The sequence below is a fragment of the Peromyscus eremicus genome, chromosome 20 (assembly GCF_949786415.1).
Source record: "Peromyscus eremicus chromosome 20, PerEre_H2_v1, whole genome shotgun sequence".
NCBI lineage: Eukaryota > Metazoa > Chordata > Mammalia > Rodentia > Cricetidae > Peromyscus > Peromyscus eremicus.
The window spans coordinates 55,356,668-55,376,660 of NC_081436.1; the positions used below are offsets into that span (position 1 = coordinate 55,356,668).

General features: G+C 38.2%; 1 protein-coding gene across 1 annotated transcript in view; it reads right to left on the reverse strand.

Annotated features, from left to right (window-relative positions):
• Pkhd1l1 (PKHD1 like 1) overlaps positions 1 to 15,729 on the reverse strand; it is a 166,857-nt gene extending 151,128 nt beyond the window's left edge. The window contains exons 1-6 of the mRNA XM_059247025.1: positions 15,596 to 15,729; positions 13,721 to 13,810; positions 5,372 to 5,516; positions 3,330 to 3,438; positions 1,463 to 1,520; positions 106 to 199 (exon numbers count right to left, since the gene is read on the reverse strand). Of these exons, the coding sequence (XP_059103008.1) occupies positions 106 to 199; positions 1,463 to 1,520; positions 3,330 to 3,438; positions 5,372 to 5,516; positions 13,721 to 13,810; positions 15,596 to 15,668 (569 nt within the window). The 5' untranslated portion in view covers positions 15,669 to 15,729. The remainder of the gene's footprint in view (positions 1 to 105; positions 200 to 1,462; positions 1,521 to 3,329; positions 3,439 to 5,371; positions 5,517 to 13,720; positions 13,811 to 15,595) is intronic.
• Positions 15,730 to 19,993: the final 4,264 nt, after the last annotated feature.

Below are 19,993 nucleotides of genomic sequence, written 5' to 3' on the forward strand. Positions count from 1 at the left end.
AATTGTAGTTGACTTTTATATCACTAAGACTCTATTACTTTTAGAATATCATGTTTCCTCTAAGAGTTATAAGATTATTGTAATATTTTCACAATAACAGATTACCTCAGAATCCTAACATTTCTTCCATTTGAGCTCAATGCAGTATTACTTCCATAGACGTCAGTGAAGAGCTTGCCTTGAATTGTTATTAATGTACCTAAAGGTAAAACAAACCAAATCTTCAAATTGGTTCTGGTTGAGAGTATCTATGTGTACATTTCATTCCAAAACATTATAGATTATCCCAATAAAACTAGAATCCAGACACATATATTGATTGCTCAACACTATTTTTCTGTATTGTTTTCAAATAGCTAAAAATATAGCAAAACATGAAAGAACATCAGTAAAGAGTCATAGATTAATGTGTTATAAAATGAATAACAGGATGAATTTCTTAACAAATATTATTTGAGTCAGTATTTGACTTACTTGGAAAGAAAAAAAGTCCCACTTTATCCCAAATGTTTAAAAAGTAACTTAAATAAAAACAATATAAAAATGAAATTAAAAAAAACTCCTGAAAACAAGATGGAAGTTTTACAACGCGTTTATATAATCAGGATGTTATGGTCTTCCCAAGTATAAACAGGAAGAAAAAAATAGAGATATTAAAATCTATAGATTGAGTGAAGAAAACTACTTCACAGAAAACTATTAAAATTTAAAGCAAATTATAAATTCAAAATATAATTTCACACATATATGACAAAAATGAACATTTAATATCATTGCAACAAAGAATTCCTAGTATGGAAAACATGACTACCACTAGATTCGGGTGGTTCCCACCTGGGATTGCAGTACTTGGAAGACAGAAACAGAACTGCTGTGATTCAGGTCCAGCCTGCTCTACAAAGCGAGTTTCAGGCCAACCAGGGGTACACAGCCAGATCTTGTCTCAACTCTTTTAAAAAGCCAAATAAATGAACAACATTTAAAAGAAGACAATGAAAAATAAGCCCTAGATAAATTTGGTGGCATACATCGAAGAAAGGAGAATGATTTAAAAGCAGTTATTTTTTTAATCAACCTTTTTGAAACAAACTGTCACTTTGTATCAGCTAATTTTCACCCTCATCTTCTGAGTTCTGGATATGCAGACATGCCTACCACAAAATTCTTGACAACAATTAGGACTTACATTAGTCCAGGCTGAAGAAAAGGGCATTCTCACGTATTTCTACAGGATTAGAAACTGGTAAGATCATGTTATCATAATAAACACTAGATACTAGCTAAATCTCTAACAAGGAAAAACCATTATTAGTGATTAAGATTCAACCTTTGTAAATAATTTTTAAATTAGTCATTATTTTTGTAGTCAGAAAATGTATTTATGAATTAAATATACTTCTATACACTAAAAGGAAATTAATTGCCACAAACCCAAAAACACTTCAATTGCCATAGAACAGACCTGGAGTCCCAGATAGAGGTGTGATGCTCCTTATTGTTGGGGTTCTAAAACTTCTTGCCTGTGAAAAATATTTATAATCGTGTCAATTAGATTCCTATCTCTATTTTGATCCTAATTTCATGATTCTGTGTTTTTTTTTTTATTATTTGTATTTCAACATTACCCATAATCTGACTGTCAAAATAGATTTTCAGATGAAAAAGGGAGTTTAGGGCATTTTCTGTTTTTTTTTTTCAAAATTTTTTCTTTATTCTCTAAAAATTGTCTTGCATTTCACAGTATCCATAGTCTAGAATTTTAAAAGTCAATTGTCTCTTTGTAAGCAGTATAAGCCAAATCACAGCAATAGCCCTTTAGTAAAGACTTTTGGGAATGGATGAAATACATTTTTAAGACTGCTTTTGATTAATCTTTTGTAGAAAAATAAATAACAAAGTGTATTTCAAACATAAAAATGAAAAGTAGAAACATCTCAGCAAGGCTTAGTCACTATGCAAATGGTTTTCTTCTAGAGCAGAATTACAGGGAGGTCATCAGTATGACAGAAACTCCAATACCTGTGACAAAAGCCCCCCAAAGGCACACATGTTCCAATCTGTGCATACATAAGGATATACACAGATGGCTACAAGTGGACTGAAGATTGCTAAGTAGCTGGCCTTGAAATAACATGGGAAACAAAGTGAGAGTGGTGTAATGAAGGATTAGAATGTCGTTGCTGGTTTTGAGACAATGAAAGATGAACAGGAGCTAAGGAAAGTGGGCAGCATCCAGCAGCACAAAAAGTCAAGGAAACGTTTTCCCTCTAGAGTTTATGGAAAGAATGCTGCCTCTCATAGGCACCTTGCCAACTTAGACTCACATCAGACTTCAATCTACAGAGCTGTAGGATAGGATACTTGTGTATCAAGCCACTGTGAGGATGATTTGTTACAGCATCAAATTAGAAACAAATACCTACTTCTCAGTCATGCTTGAGTACATGCATGAAGAAGGGGATAGTCAATGGTTCAAATGGATATTTAAGTTCAACCACCTGCTAGTCATATGATTACATGTAAGTAATAAAATTCTTCTGTGCATCTATTTTAGAGATAATAATATGAGCATCCAAAAATGAGATTGTTATATAAGTTGAAAGTTAATAATCATTAAATATTTAGAACACTGCCTGACATACAGTATATAACACATTGAACAATTAATCAAATAAACATGACCATTCCTTTTTTGCAGAATAAAACAAGAGATAGCTAATAAAAAACATAAATATTAGTAAGTGAAAAAAGGTAGTATTGATTAAGTAAAGAGCAGAGCTGATAGACAAAACTGGTCATCCTAAGTGGCACTGAGACATCATGGTATTCAATATTAAACAACTTGAAACCTAAGTGGAATTTTAAAGAATGTATAAGACAATATTTGGAGAAACATATTTTCATAAATACTACTATTTAGAAAAAAACTAAATTTGAGGGGTGAATGTGTTCCTTTATCAATTATATAGAAAGAAGAATAGTTAACATTACTATTTAAAATGGAGGGGTGACTCCCTTGACAGAAAGAAAGGAGAAAATCAAACCCAGAGCAGAATTTAGAAGGAAGGGAATGAATGACGAACAGGAAAATGAGTTCAGGAAATGAGCAACTAATTCATTGATGAAACTAGTGTAAGGAGGCAGAAACAAAGCAGTGGTAAAAGAGGTTCAGTTAGTATGGAAGTCAATTAAAATGGAAAATTACATTTCACTACCTGTTAATATATCTTTTAATGTGGAAATGGATAACAATCTATAAAACTAAAAAAAGTCCAGGTTTGTGAGAAAGAAATAAACTCAATTATTGACAATGAAAAGCTCCTGCATACACTGAAGCTGCATGCCCAGCTGCTGGTGAGTCCTTTGCAAGTGTTATTTTCTGCAATAGGCACCCCATCCACACTGACTCGAACGGTGTAGGTATCTTCTGGCATTGCTCTGGAAAATAAATGAAGAACACATGAGTGTTGTTGGTTGTTTTACTATTTGGGGGGCCCGCCACCCAGCTCCCAAATAAATCACACACAGAGAATTAATCAATCTTAATTATAAATACCCAGCCTTATCTTCGTTTGGTTTCTAGTCAGCTTTTCTTCTTAACTTATCTCATCTACCTTTTGCCTCTGGGTTTTTCTTACTTCTGTTCTCTTACGTCTGTAAATCTTACTCTTGCTGTATAGCTGGGAGGCTTGTCCCTGGAGTCCTCCTCCTTCTCTGGCCACTTCTTTTCTCTTCCCAGATTTCTCCTTCTATTTATTCTCTCTGCCTGCCAGCCCCACCTATCCTTTCTCCTGCCTTGCTATTGGCCATTCAGTGCTTTATTAGACCATCAGATGTTTTAGACAGGCACAGTAACACAGCTTCACAGAGTTAAACAAATGCAGCATAAACAAAAGTAACACACCTTCAAATAATATTCTACAACACATGAGACACACAGTAACTTCTTTCAGCATATAGTAACAGTGAGAACTACTGCTCCAGTCTACATCATTGTTGAAATAAAGCCTCAAATCCTAATTGATCTACTACCGTAAGGTCCACTTTCATATTATGAAAAGAACTTCATTCTAAACCACCCTATATTACAAATTATAATACCATTTAACAAATGCTTGTTGTGGGTTCACATATGGGTTTGTATTAAAAACTAAAGTAAATGGTGCCACATCCAGCAATAATAATCATACAAAGTGTGCCACCCTGGTACACTTAGTTACCCTGGCTACACATTTCAAAAGCTGTTAATAAGGTCTCCATTAAAAGTTTCTATGGCCCTTGAACAGGTAGCAAGCCTAATGCAGATAAAATCCTTCCAACATGTGTTTAAGTCAGTATTAGAAGTTGCACTTTAAAATGGTTTAATATTCTCCTAAATTATTAATAACACAGATCAATTTGAGGTGATAGCAAAGAATTTGAAATGTTACCATACAAAATGATCATCTTTAATTATAGTAAATATATGAATATTTGAATAAGGTCAATTAAACTGAACAGGAAAGCATGATTTGAATATTTTGAGACACATCATTATTAATTACTAATAGCAGCCATTCATTTCTTAGAAGAGTCCAGTAATGTTAAAAATGATAATGCCTGATGGAAGCAGATGCAGTGATCCACAACCAAGCACTAGGCTGAGCTTCTAGACTTCAATTGAAGAGAGGGAGGAGGGACCATAGGAGTAAGTGAGGTGAAGACATTATGGGAAAACCACAGAGACAGCTGGCCCAAGCTGGTGGGAGATCATGGACTTTGGCCTGTCAGTTGGAGAACATTCATGGGACCAAACTAGGCCCTCTGAATGGGGGTGGCAGTTATCTGTTTTGGGAGGCCCTGGCAGTAGGACTAGGACTTACCCAGGATACATGAAATATTTGGAACATATTCCCTAGGGTGGGATACTTAACTCAGCCTTGACACAGTGCGGGAGGGGCTTGGTCCCGCTTCAACTTATTATGCTTTGTTGACTCCCCAAAGGAGGTCTTACCCTCTCTGAGGAGTGGATAGGGGGTGGGATGGGGGGAGGTGGGGAGGGTGAGAGAAGGGGAGGGAGGGGTAACTGGGATTGGTATGTAAAATGAAAAAAAAATTGAAAATGAAAAAATAAATAAATAAAATGATAATGCCAATAACAGCAGAATGTGTGCAGAGTATATATTTATGATGTCATCATGTATAAAGAGCATAATAATTGACCATAATAATAGTATAAACCAATATCAACATCACGAAATCAAATATAATGACTAGTAACCAGAATTATTACCTATAATAGGCAGAGTGATCAAATTGTTAAAATACCAATATACATAACTGATTTCTGACATGATGAAAATAATGTTATTAAAGGCGTATTTAAACAGACCTAGTATAGCATGTAATATGAGTTGAATGACTTGAATCTTTCTCCACATCACAAGTAATTGACTGGAAAGAAGAAACTAATTGCACATGGTTTCCCAATTCAGTATTGTCAGCTCCATAGTTGAACTGATTTGCTTGAGAAAAACCTGCAAAAGTAATAAAACTATTATTAATGACATTCCATTTCTTGAACTCTAACAGATATAACCCAGTATTGAACCATTATTTATAACATAATAATGAACAGTACTGAAGGAAAAAGTTAAATTTATTACATACTTATCCCTATGTCCATACTCTGAGAGCATAAATATTGGCCTTGAATTAACTTATTCATGACTTTTTGTTAAATACACATAAGGTGGAGAGAGAGAGAGAGAGAGAGAGAGAGAGAGAGAGAGAGAGAGAGAGAGAGAGATCACACTTTCATTTATATACTCTACAATCCCATGTAATGAAGCTTCCTGTGGGCATGTACTATATAGGTTCCAATGTTCTACTTAATTTCACCAGAGAAGCCATTTGAGGCAACAAAGACATGTGGAAACTTCGAGAAAGAAGACAGGCAGAGATTGAGCCAAAGTACACAAAAATCTGTTTGCTGAAGTTATGATTAGAAATAAAAGTAAGAGCAAGAGTATGCAAAGCTAACTCTTTCTAAAGGACTGAGTGGAGGCTATTCCTCGTATTACACAAAACTGCTATGCCCTAGACTTTCTTTCTTTGTTTTTCTTTTATTTTTTTAATCAAGAGTATCATACATTCCGAACTGGCCTTGAACTCCTGATTCTCATTATAGATGCCTCTCATCCTTAACCATTGCCACAGCTAACAGAGTAACAGCAACCTTCATCTCTCAGTGGTGCCTTCTCTTTAATGAATCATATTGCTACAGTTACCCTTTCTTAGTTATCCTTGGATATTGGAGCCAAGAGATATGTCCCCTAAATACCATGAATTCCAGATATACTCCTCCCCGTTATTATGAAGCAAAACATCATTACTTCTCTGTGATAAGCAGAATGAATTATCTCTAGTCGTGTACTCAAAATGCTTGATGAAATCAAGCTAATAAGTATTACTGGTAATTTCCAGTCAGTTAACATCAAAACTCATGTTGTAATCCCTAGGAGAAGCTTTTCCTACCTAGGAACTTGGACAGCAAGTTCAAGTCCAGCATAAACTAAGATTTCTCTGCTCCTGGCAGACAAGGCATTCAGTGATAGCTTTGGTGAAAAACAATGCCTGTTATTCACCATATGCAGCCTCCATCACAGGCCTGTTCTTCACAGACCTATTGCAGAAGCCTTGAGCTGGCCAATGAGGGAAGCTAGTGTCTTGAGTCATGGAATCAGCCTGCATGTTCCACTCCTCTGTGAGGACACTCTCTTGTAAGAGTTAGCTTGAGACATAGATTTGCCTACTTTGTTCTTGGTGCCATGAGTCCCCTCTCCTGCTCACTTCTAAGAATTTCTTGTTCTGATCTTTCAGTGCTTTTCTTTTCAGACCCTGCATAATCATTAGCTACAACCTTGGAGCCATACACAGATATCACTTAATCTTGAACCACTCTCTTCTGCATGTCAAATCACTGACTGTACAATCTTTACAGCTCAAACTACCAGGGACATTGGCAGTGGGAAAGGGAGACAAGCATTCAAAGTGACTTTGCATAATCTGTGACTGAAATCAGAGGTGATGCTCTTAAGTGACAGAGACATTAAGAGACATATAAAGATGGTCATGGGAACTTTTCAGAGGGTGGAAGGCCTAAGAATATCTAAAAGAAATGCATTTCAGGTAGAGGGAACAGAATGTACCAAGGCAGTAGACGGACCATATTTGTAGAGCCAAGTAATCGAAGCTGTGGTTAGAGAAGTCTAAGTATGAAAATGAAGAGAAGAACAAAAACAGGAGAAATGTAGGGATTTGGATAATTTCTGTGTGTAGAGAAACACTCAAGGCTTTGACGCAAATGAGTGGTCTTCTAGGTTCACTGCTATTCTGACCATGAACTTCTCAGCAAATGATGAAAAATGTTCAGATTAGTGATTCGTTTAAGAGAACATTGAAGGCAATAAGCACAAAAGACAAAGCTTGCTAATATTTTTCAGGAATTTTACTATAAAAGGAGTCAAAGAACTTGAATTATAGCTGGAGATGGAAGGCAGATAGAGCAAGGAGGCTAGTGATGTTCCTTTAACACTATTTTTAGGTAGGCAAATGAAAGTATCATCAGGCTGATGGAGATAATGAAACTGAACACAGCAAATGGCTAGTGCAAAACAGTAGAAACTTAGTTTAATCTTATTTATTTAGTTTAATCTTGTATGGAAATAAAAAAGTATTCATAGGAGTAATTAAAGATACACTGAGTAGTTTATGATGCATAAAATATTTTATGATGTTAAATAACATTAACCAAAATAAACCTAAGAAATGAAACCAATGTATAAGATTAATTAGATAATTGATTAATTAAAATACATTTTTAAATGTTCTTCAAATAATGTTAAAGAGGCACTTACTGTTATTCTAGTATAAAGGTAAATCATATACATTTATGGAATTATCTAAGATACAACTGTTTTATAAATTTAATTCCTTACAGTTTTGTCCAGATTGCTTAAAATCCAAAATTATTAAATTTTGAATTTTAAAAATATGTACATTTAAGAATATTTTCCTAAGCTGGGCGGTGGTGGTATACACCTTTAATCCCAGAACTCAGGAGGCAGAGCCAGGAGGATCTCTATGAGTTCGAGGCCAGCCTGGTCTACAGAGTAAGATCCAGAACAGGCACCAAAACTACACAGAGAAACCCTGTCTCAAAAAACAAAACAAAACAAAAAAAGAATATTTTCCTAAAGATATCAAAGCACTTAACTTTAAAATACCACTATGGCAAAATTTTTGACTTACAGTGAGTTTGAAATTACCAAAATTTTTATTTTATGTCATCAATGTCTAATATAAGCTGTTTACATTTCATAACATAATTACCTTCAGACTGTGGCTCCGGAACAATAACTTAATATCAACGAATAGGAAAAAAAATGGTGAACCCTGAAAGGTCAATAAACTTTACTTCCTTTGTACAATACTATTTACAATAATATAAATGACACTGTGACATTAATATTCTGTTTATTATACTAATTAATGTTAGGAAAACATAAGTAAATCCAGAAAGGTATGGTGTGACTCGCTGTCAAATTAACTGGACATTTTCATAGCCTACAAAGGTCCACTAGACCACATGCATGTAATACTGCCTAGTTTAACATAGGACTAGAAGCAAGACTTCATTGTGACAGATGCCCATCACACCCTCCAGCTCAGATAAAGCTACCTGGGACAGTGCCTTTTCATGGAAAGAATCCAGGCTTTGACTGTCAGCTCCTGGGCTGGAGTCATAGTGCCAGCACTTCCTGCCAAGCTGACTTTAAACAAACCTATAAACTCTCTTCTTCTCCTCATCAGAAAAACCTCCATCATCTCTGCTGTTGGACTGCCAGAATGCTAACTAGTGGTGTGTAGTGCTTAACTTGGTACTAGTTCAATAAGATCTCATCTAGGAGTTCTTTAATCAGCTGCTGTCATCCTAAAAAACGCTAACATTCAGATCCAGTGTTAATATCCTTCTAAAAAAACACAGGACCCAGTAAGCACTGCTTATTATTTGTTACCAAATTTTTTTTTGTTTTTGTTTTGTTTTTGTTTTTGTTTTTGTTTTTGTTTTTCGAGACAGGGTTTCTCTGTGTAGCTTTGCGCCTTTCCTGGAACTCACTTGGTAGCCCAGGCTGGCCTCGAACTCACAGAGATCCGCCTGGCTCTGCCTCCCAAGTGCTGGGATTAAAGGCGTGCGCCACCACCGCCCGGCTTTGTTACCAAATTTAACTTCCACCATCCTCTATTTTTCAATTCTTCTCCTTTCTTTTCTTTCATGAATAATGAAAGTAAGAAGAAACTCAGCAAAGGATAGAGACCTTATTCCTCAAAACTGAAACCTTAATCAGACAACTTATTCAGGCATAGATTTACAAAAAATACAACTATAAATCTTGCATATGAAAGATACTATCACTTAATTTGAAGTTTGAAGAGTATAAAGGCAGTTAGTAATAAAATAGAGTTGTGAAAAGATACATGAAAAGCCCAAGGCAAGCACTTGCCAACCCAATCTTTTTCTTTTGCCAACTTCTGCTTATCTTTGGGGTTCACATTGAGTTTACAGCATGCAGGAGGGCTGCTGGAAACTAAAGAATGGGAAGTTTTACTTGTGATCTGCTTCAGGATGTGACACACGTGTTTATTTTTATATTGGGTACATGCTGCATCAATGATATGCTAACACAGGTCTGCACTTTGGCATTCTGAAGACAAGTACAATATTCAATAACAATACTATCAAATGATTACATCAATTTTACCTTAGGACTGCCTATAATATCAAGCATGAATGTGTGGCATTGTCCAAGTTAAACCAATGAGAAAATATGAAGAAAACTAGCAAGACCTTTAAACATTTTAATTATACATTCTGCCTTAAAAGCACAGATTAATGGGGCTGGAGAGATTGTTTGGTAGCCAAGAGCACTAACTGCTCTTCCACACGAACTGCTTTTGGGTTGAAGCACACACATGGCAGCTTGCGACCACCTGTATCTCTAATTCCACAGGATCTGACACCCTCTCTGGCTTCCATGGGTACCAGGCATGCATGTGATGACAGATGCACATGTTGGCAAGGCAAAAAAATAAATAAATAAAAATTACAAGTAAATAAATTAAAAATAAAAATAAGGCCGGGTGATGGTGGCACACGCCTTTAATCCCAGCACTTGGGAAGCAGAGCCAGACGGATCTCTGTGAGTTTGAGGCCAGCCTGGTCTACAGAGCGAGCTCCAGGACAGGCACCAAAGCTACACAGAGAAACCCTGTCTCGAAAAAAAAAAAACACACAAACAAACAAAAAACCCAATAAATAAATAAATAAATAATAAATAGAAATAACAAAAAGAAATGCTCAAAAAATAGAGACATGTCTGATGTTAAGTTAACCCAAGGAATAAAAAGGAGTGCAAACAGATTATTTGGTAAAATTAATTCTAAGTATAATTCTAAATAAGTCATTGGATAAAAAGCTGACACCTTGGAAGTTTTCCAAAGTACACGATTACAGGAAGGGCTGGGTGTGCCCTGGAAACAGAAAGGATGAGGCTTTGGATGGAAATTCCTTACATGTTGATTTTCTTTTTTCTTTTTTTTTTAAAAAAAAAGCTGGAGATAGGCATTGCCAGGTACACAGGGCTGGGTCCCCCTGATAGCAGCAACCCCGCAGTTACACCCATGCTGTTATCATGGGGCAGTGTTGTTTAAACTGGCCGTTGTCACACAGTGTAGGGTGTTTCGGCTTCTCTAGTTTACAAAGCTGGTTTGAAAGTGAGACGTCCTTTAATGTTGTAAAACCATGGGGAGGAAAGATACAGAGGAATAAGTGGAAGACTAAAACCAAGCCTATGAACACAGAAGAATAAAAATAGAAGTCAATTGATAGAGCATAGACTATGTGACAGATACCCGGGTTATGTCACCCTGTTCCACAGTCACATGAGCACCAGCAGCTGGGAAATGATACCTATTTTACTGACGAGAATGCCAGCAATCACAGAATTAACTTGCTCCAATGTAAAATCCAATTAAAAGCCAGTTGAGCCTGGCGGTGGTGGCGCACGCCTTTAATCCCAGCACTCGGGAGGCAGAGCCAGGCGGATCTCTGTGAGTTTGAGGCCAGCCTGGGCTACCAAGTGAGTTCCAGGAAAGGCGCAAAGCTACACAGAGAAACCCTGTCTTGAAAAAAACAAACAAACAAAAAAAGCCAGTTGGATTGAACCAAAACCTGTATCTTTTCCAAAATATAAAGTGTCTATGATTGAATGCTTCAACACAATGTGTGTGCCAGCTATTCTCATAGAGAAACAGAAAGGTAACCAAAATAGCATATATCTTTCTTTGCCCTCCCAAAAACAACCTGGCTGCTCTCCCCAACACACTCCCCTTTTTCCCTTTAGTGCTTGGAGTGGAACCCAGGGTCTCATGTATATTAGCCAAGCAAACTACCACTGAGCTACACAAACCTCAAACCCAAGCATAGCCTTTTGAGCAAAAATAACCTTTAGAAAACCTTTGTCTTTTAAAAGCCAAGAGTCATTTAGATACTGTGAAGTGTCAGTTGTCAGATTTCTAGTGGGTGGAATCACAGAGAATTCAACTTGCAAATCTATACTTTCTCCCATATCTTGCTTTTGCATAATACATTTTATAAAAATAAAGCCAGGTGATGGTGGTGCACATCTTTAATCCCAGCACTCGGGAGGCAGAGGCAGGTGGATCTCTGTGAGTTCGAGGCCAGCTTGGTCTACAGAGTGAGTTCCAGGACAGCCAAGGCTACACAGAGAAACCCTGTCTCGAAAAAAATCAAAAAAAATATATAAATAAATAAATAAAATATTCATTCATAAGCTTTGGTGTATAAGTTCATTATCATTGTTGTATACAAATTTCTATATACATCACAGACATCCAAAAACCAATTTTAAATTTACTTTTTTGTTTAAAGCTACAATCCTGAAGTATGATTATCATACAAAAAGCTATACAGACGTAATGTACTGTATATAATTTAATCAGTTTAGAGATTTAAAATATACCCATAAAACATCACTACTAGCAATTCTTCAAACATATTCATCATTTTGAAATGTCTCTTCCTAGGCCCTTTCACTTATTTTTTTAAAAATTGTAATAATAGCACTTAGCATGCAATCTTCTCTCTTAGCAGACTTTAAGTATGCAAGTCATACCATCACCAATAAGACACTATGATGTACAGCAGACCTCTAGGCCATACTCTTTTCTCATAACTAAAACTTTGTGCAATTTAGCCAATACCCATCATTCCACCTGCTCCCAATCCCTGACACCTACCATGCTAAACTCTGCTTCTATAAAGTAGCAAAAAACAATATTTAAACTCAGTTGGGAAAGAAAGACGTGTACCAAAACTGTTTTAGTTAGCCACAGAGAGTTATTACAGAGGAGAGAGGGAAAAAATGTAAAGGTGAGGATGCAGGTGTCGCCAATTCAAACGGTATCTCACTCATCTAGAAACTCTGCCAAAAGTATGTAGATAGTAGGGATCAGAAGGAAAAGGAAAAATTCGCCTTAACACCTTACACTTCTTTGCTGAGAAGTTTAAGCATGATTGCCTCAAGGGTCACAAAAGGGCAAAGATTACAGCCGGGGAACGGTGGCTTTGAAAACTCCTAAGCAGACCTGTTCTGACTGTGTGTAGCTTAACTAGCTGTGGTGTCTGTACCAGGAGTTCAAGTTTAGAGACAGAAGGAAAAGTTGGGGTTGTTGATTTGAACCATTAAAAGTAATAAAATACATTTTAATATATACAATAATAACTATTTCCTTATGCCAAATTCTGACTCCAAAGGCTTACTTGTTGTTTATAAGACCAAATAGAAGATTTTGTCAATGTTTCTTTTTTTTTTCAAGTATTTCTTTCATATTCTTCAAAAATTCCTAAGTGTCTGAGTACTGTTGCCGTTTTTATTCCAAAGGCCTGATGGCTGACAGAACCATATATTTATTTCATCCTAGGAGGAAGTGCACTTTGACTCTATCTACCATCTATGCTTTCACTCTGAGACCAGGCAAGGAGAAAGCATCATACATAACTCATGCCTTGATGCAGCATGTGATAGGGCTTGGGTGGCAGCAGGAGGGAGCCCACACTTTGCTCTGTGTTATCTTACATCTTTCATTAACATTCTGTTTCTCCATCAACATCCGGCCTCTCCACCCCCAGCATATTACATTCAAACACTGAATGAGTAAAATCACCAGACCTGTGAGGAAAAAGGGAAAGAACTGCAGCTCAGTTAAAGTAATTCCTTTCTCTCTACCTTAACCATTAAATCCAGATCTTTCAATGTCAAAGAAGTCATTGTAATTAGAGTCCGGGTGATCAAGTTGACAATAACGTGGGATTGTTGTTTTTGGTGTTTTTTTTATTATTTTATTTGTTTATTCATTTATTTATTTTTGTTCTCAAGGAGGAAGATTTCAACCACATTGGCCAAGTGCAGAAACTATTATCAGTGGTGTGTGTTTTGTGTTGAGGGTTACTTTAACCATAAAACTCTAAGAGGGGAAGAGTATCCACCTAGAGTGTCTGTAGCTCTGAATTATGTGGAATAATAAAGTGGAACCCCAGTACCACAAAATTAAAAGAGGAAAACGCGGTTTGCCCGTGGGCAAGCAAGGGCCACCATACCTTCTCCTTTGATAGTCAGTCTTGTCGCTCCATTTATACTGCCGTATTTAGGTACAACTTCTGTCACTTTGGGAATTGTCTCCGGGCCATCTGAAAGACACACGAAGATGGTAGCAGTGAATCAATTGTCATCAAGCACCATATTTCACATTCATATTGTAAGATGTGAATCAAAGGTGACTGATGCCTGAACAGTGACTTAAGGACTTAAAATAACTTACTAACACTGACTGGCCTTGTGCAAAGAACTTCCTTGGGTTTACAAAGAGGAAGACTCACATAGCTATTTTCAACATTTATATCTACCCTATTATAAGACACTCGGAAACCCTTAATCGTGTGTCATGCTCGGCTAGGTACAGATCCGGAACTACACACAGCAGCTCACATAGCACAGGGAACACCTGCATGGAGAAATGGACTGCTGTGGAGCACAGAGTGCCGTGATAAGGAGGGACAAAGACAGGTGCTGTGTTTGAAGATGAAAGCGTTTCCTGTCACTTTAGGAATGACAGATAGCTCCTGACAGCTTTCCAGCGACTCAGTGGTGCTGAGGGCTTAGTGTGAAGACCACTGATCTCCTCACACTGGGTTAGCTTCCTGCAGATAGAAAAGTGAACATTAGTGCCAGCTCCCCCAAAGTCTAGCTTAGCACAAAATGATAGTAAGAGCAAAGGGTCCTGGGTGCCTTGGAAAAGACATTTCACTCGTACTTCTGGGACCGCACTAGTTTCTAGAATGGGATTCCTCTGCTGCATCGTGAACGACAAATAGGAACTAGTCAGCCTGGATCTACCACGAAAAAATAGAAGGAGTTGCTGGGCCAGCAAAGCAAACCTTAGCAGTTTCTCTGGAGAACTGCTCGAAATTTTTTAACATGAGTTGGAAATACAAAGCGCAGTGGCAAGAAGTGTTTTATTTTCTGCTTAGAGTGGCAATTTAACTAGAAGCAAAAACTATCGGAGTAAGTAGAAAATATTAAGACACAAAGAACAGCTACAGAAATTATTGCTTGGAATGGATGTTTGAAAAAAATGTTAAGGAAATTATGATTGCGTTATTCATTGTGGTCTGAAAACATGTAGCATGGACTTGATTTATGGTAGCCATAGCTCGTCAGTATAAAGGAGGCACCGATGCCCAGACCCAAGGCCTGTGAGCTTCAGGTTAGCACAGATCTCGAGTTGGCCACGTGTTACAATATGTTCCTACTTCCTGTGCCTGCTCCCAGAGAGCCAAGAGAGGATCGGCGGGGAGCTGGATCCTATCTCCAGACATTGCCGCCTATCTCAAGTTCATCCTCCCCTTATCTCAGCACTCAACTCCAATTTCTTATCACTTTCTCCCCAGCGCTCTCCTGGGGATTGCTTTGAAGACGCTGGGCAGCTTACCCTGTAATTGACTGACACCCGCCACAACAACCCAATCCTTGCCTCCTGGGACTAGTCTTCCCTTCAGCAGAGAAAGAGACCTAAGAAGACCAAGGGGAGGGAGAACTCAGGTGGTGTCTACTAACTGTCTCTCACCCATCACGTAGCAGCTTTTCTAGTCTCTTTACAACTGTGCCATTTTGAAGGGAGGTGAAGAACTTCCTTAGTTCAACCCCCAGCATTGATAACATTTGTAAGAGCGTTTTTTTTTCCAAGCTAGCCGTATCGGTGTCTTTCTCTGGACCGTACCTCTGTTTCAGTCTCTCCCAGTACTGTCTCTGTCTGTACCATGTCAGAAGGCCCCGTGTGAGGCCTTCCTCCCAGGACCCCAGGTTCCCAGGAGTGCCTCTGCCCAGGGCAGATGGCAGGTGGTCCCGGAGCCTCTCTGTGACCCGTGTAGCCTGATGTCTGGATTGGCTACTCCCCCACCGTCCTGACTGCTTACCCGTGCTGGAATCTGCTGCATATCGAAACAGCCCCAAGAGAAACCAGGTCCCCGAGAGCCACAGGTGTCCCATCGCAAGCCAGTGCTGCAGAGTCTGCACCAGCCCCTGGCTCGCAGCAGCCTCCTGCGCTGAAACTTGGCTCCCGACGCTGCTCCTGCGCACGGGACTCGCCCCAGAAGCCAAGGAGAACTTGGCCCACAGAGGCCCGGCCCGCCCCGCCCCCAGCTTTCCTGCTGTGCCTGTGGGACTTCATAGACACAGACACACACGCAAACACACAGACACACACACACACACACACACACACACACACACACACACACCTCTTTATTTCCCCCACCTTTATTTTCCTTCTTTTAAATTCTAGAGCTATCTATTTTTATTTGCCTGTCTACCTTGCTCATTAATCGTCCGAGATACGTTAATTATATAAGACCACATAATACACAAACCCCGCTCGTTTTCCTTCACACAGGATAGTGCTATCCCTCCAGCTGACAATAATAAAAACCTTGAGTGATAGCTCCAAGTTTCCCAGACACCGTGTCTATGGCAAAGCAGACACAACTCACAACAATCGATAACCTCCTTGCTGGTACTGGCCCCGCTGTCATAGGAGACTGAGGCAGAGTGACTTGGGGCAGTTTGCTCCGGGATATGCACCTGATGGAGCGAGCGCTTAGTGCCTGGAGCCAGTGTGCTTATTCTACCCAGAGCCTCGTGGGTAGCTCTCTGCTGAGCGCTTGCTACAGGGTGACAGGTAACAGCCACTGCTGTCAGGGCACCAGGTAGCAGAAGAATGAGAGGCATCAGTACCCACGTCTGGGCTTTGTGGTTCTCACAACTACTGAATGCTCCCCAGGGCAGTTCCAGAATCTTCACTGCCCTTAATATTCTAACCTCGTGATCCTTTGACTGCCCACCTCCTCCCTCTACTCCACACCTCCTAGTTTTCAAGGTATCTTGTTCTTACAGGATGCTGAAGGGAGCTGACTATGGACCGAGAACTAAGACATGGTGGAAGTGTTTGGATAAGTAGAGTACCAGTATCATTCCATGAAGGAGATGCTCATGTTTTAGATCTATATGCTGAAGCGTTTAGGGTCCCAGCATCATGATGTCTAGAATTAGTCTCATTCGTTTGACCAAAGAAAATATGTGAAGTGAAATGAAAGTAGTGATTAAACGAAATATAGAATTTTTAAATAATTTTAGAATTTAGGTATCTACATTTCCATATGCTTTCCAGTGTCGAAAATTGTAATTTTGAAAATTTTCCTAACTAGATCATTTAAAATTCTCAGTTCACATTTCCACTTTTCACTCTTTGGGAAGAAATACTTTTCTTCCATGACAGGCCCTCCCCTGTCTTGTGCATGCTCAAAACTCTTTCTTCCCCGGCTTATTGCTTCATAAACACCCCTTTTACCTCCTTCTGTAAATGAGTGCCTCTTCCTCTTGCCCACTTTTCCTAGAAATAAGCACAATTTTCATTATGTAAAAACTAAAAACAATGTGTGTGTCGAGGGGGATGTGTGCAATGTGTGTGTGTGTGTGTGTGTGTGTGTGTGTGTGTGTGTGTGTTCCTCACAGGGTCTTACTATACAGCTCAGGCTGTATTACTTCCAACTTTAATAAACTCCTTGTCCAAGGTCACTGCTCACAGTATTAATTAACTCCAAGAGGCAATCTATGCTCCAAGCTCTCTCCTGATTGCTTGAAGGATGGGGATTCTTCTGTCTTAGCCCAAAAGGAATAGAATGACAAGCCTGTGCCACCACACCCAGTTAGACCTTTATCTTGTTAAAAAAAATAATATGGCAAAATCCCAAACTATTTGTTTTTACACTTCTCAAAATTACTTCCAACTTTAATAAACTCCTTGTCCAAGGTCACTGCTCACAGTATTAATTAACTCCAAGAGGCAATCTATGCTCCAAGCTCTCTCCTGATTGCTTGAAGGATGGGGGAGAGGTAGAATTTGGAGGGACACTTGACAGATAGAGCAACCATCTACTTAATTTTGCAAAAGATAAATAAGTATAATTTGAATTCAAGATAATAGCAAACCTCCCTTTCTCCTCCTCTGCATATGTATATCTGACGAAATGCATTGTTTAGGACATAACCTATATTAAAATTTTTCATATCATATCTGAAATTCAAATTTAACTCATGTTTGTGTTACCATTTACCAATGACAACTCCAAAATTAGTAAGATAAATTCCTTGCTGTTGAGGAGCTGAGGCACTTGTAGTGTCAAGCCGAGCTTACAAAAATCACATTCATCATCCAGGTCATTCCAAACATCTCACAGTTGTCTGCAAACTGACCTTCAGATTACTGCTGGAGCTACTCAGAGCAATCAGTTTGTGTAGGCACACCAGCAGTCTTCCACACACGCATCCTGACATGGGAAATCCCATTTCCTGAGCAGTCTTACCTTTCTCCTCACAGCTCTCTCCCGCATTCCCTCTGAAAATCAGCACTGCTGCAGGTTCAGCTCATGCTGCACCCCACTCTCCTATAGAAGCAGAGAGCAAGCAGGAAACCAACAGTGACCAAAATAAAACTTAATATGGGATTTTTTTTCATGGAATTGTTTATTTTTATTTCTCTAGATGATTTGGTATTAAAGTTAACCTGAATTAAACTTTAAGAGGTTTACCTAAAATGAGATTTTTTTTTTTTTTTTTTTACAGATACTTTCATGTTATCCTTTGTGGAATTAAGCCCAGGAGCCCTTTCATGTTAGGCGAACACTTTACCTCTGAAATACATCCCCCGCCTTCAGATGCTTCTGAATTTACAAAACAAAATGGATTTGAGGACAAGGTTAAGTGATACTAAAAGAATATTAAAATGGTTTTGGTATTAAAATTCTGAAAATGATGCTGGAAGAAATTATAAAAGATTTGAAAAGCAGTTGGAAAAGTTGGTCCTTGTACACTGCAGCTCTGACTTCTAATGAGGGATCACTGGGTGAGGCAGGCTTTCCTGCAGCAAGGATGCTAACAGTTTACAGCGAAGAGGAAAACAGAACTGCATGCCAGGCACATCAACAGAGTGATTAGAAATGTATTTTTGCTCAATTTATTTATCCTTAATGCTTAATGTTTTTAAGATTCTTTTATTTCCCCCACACACATCCCTGCTGCCGTGGGTGGGGGTGAGGAAGTCAGTATTGAGAATGAATCCAGGACTCAGCACATGGTAGGTCAGTGTTTTACCACTCAGCTACATACTTAGCACTGATATTTGTTTGCTTGCTTGTTTTTAAATCTGAGAAAGCCTTCCTAAGTTGCCCAGGCTGACCTAGAACTCACTTTGTAGCCTAGATAGGCCTTCAAAACATGTGATGCTCCTGCTTCAGCCTCCTGAGTAGCTAGCATTACAGGCCTCCATCACTAAGGGCAGCTTTTACAATTCTTCTGAAACGTTTTAGACAACATGTCAGCTGTTGCCTAAAAGGTGGCACACAATAATCGCTATTTAACATATTTTTAATAGTGATTACTTCGATCGTATTCTATTTTTTAACAATCTTAAAATTTACATTTATTTATTTATTTGCACAAACACTCATGTGTGGGCCCCGGTGTCTCTTATTTGGCAATCAGAAAGCAACTTGCAGTGGTCAGTTCCTCCTTTCCATCTTGTGAGACCCAGGAGTCAAACGCAGAGCATTAGACTTGGTGATGAGTGGACTCATCTGAGACATCTTTCTGGACCTATTGTGTCCTAGTTTACGTTTCTGCTTAACAAAGACTAATTACCTGGTCCATTACAGTTGTCCTTTCTACTGAGCCTCACCTTCATTAACTTTAGCCTTTTTAAACAAGTTAAATTTGGATGTGTATATATAACTATCTGTGTATGTGCATAAATACGTATGTTTGCATGTATATTGCTACATATGTGCATGATGCATATGAATATGTGATATCCCATTATTAGTGATTCATTTTATATTTTATATACATTATATATATATATATATTTTATGTATAATAATTGGTATCCCAAATAAAAAAAATCCTGTTAAAAGCAGACAAATATTTCTACAGTCATTCTATTCATCTGGCTTGACAAATTGGTTACTTAACAAATAGATCATTTGGCTAATTGGCTTTTAAAAAGTTAATATTTTAAAAATCAAATTAGCCTGTTTTCTTATAATGCTTGCTTTCTTAAAGAGCCAAGCACTATACTTCACATTTATAAATTTTTAATAAGCTTTTGTTGAATGAATGAGCATCTTTAACTGTTTTTCCCTTTTTAAATGGTACTTATTTATATGATAAATAAACTCCATGAGGTAAGATCACACTAGTGAGAGTTTTAATCCTGAATTATTAAAATAATTTGAGTGGGTAATGTGGCAATAAGTAATTAT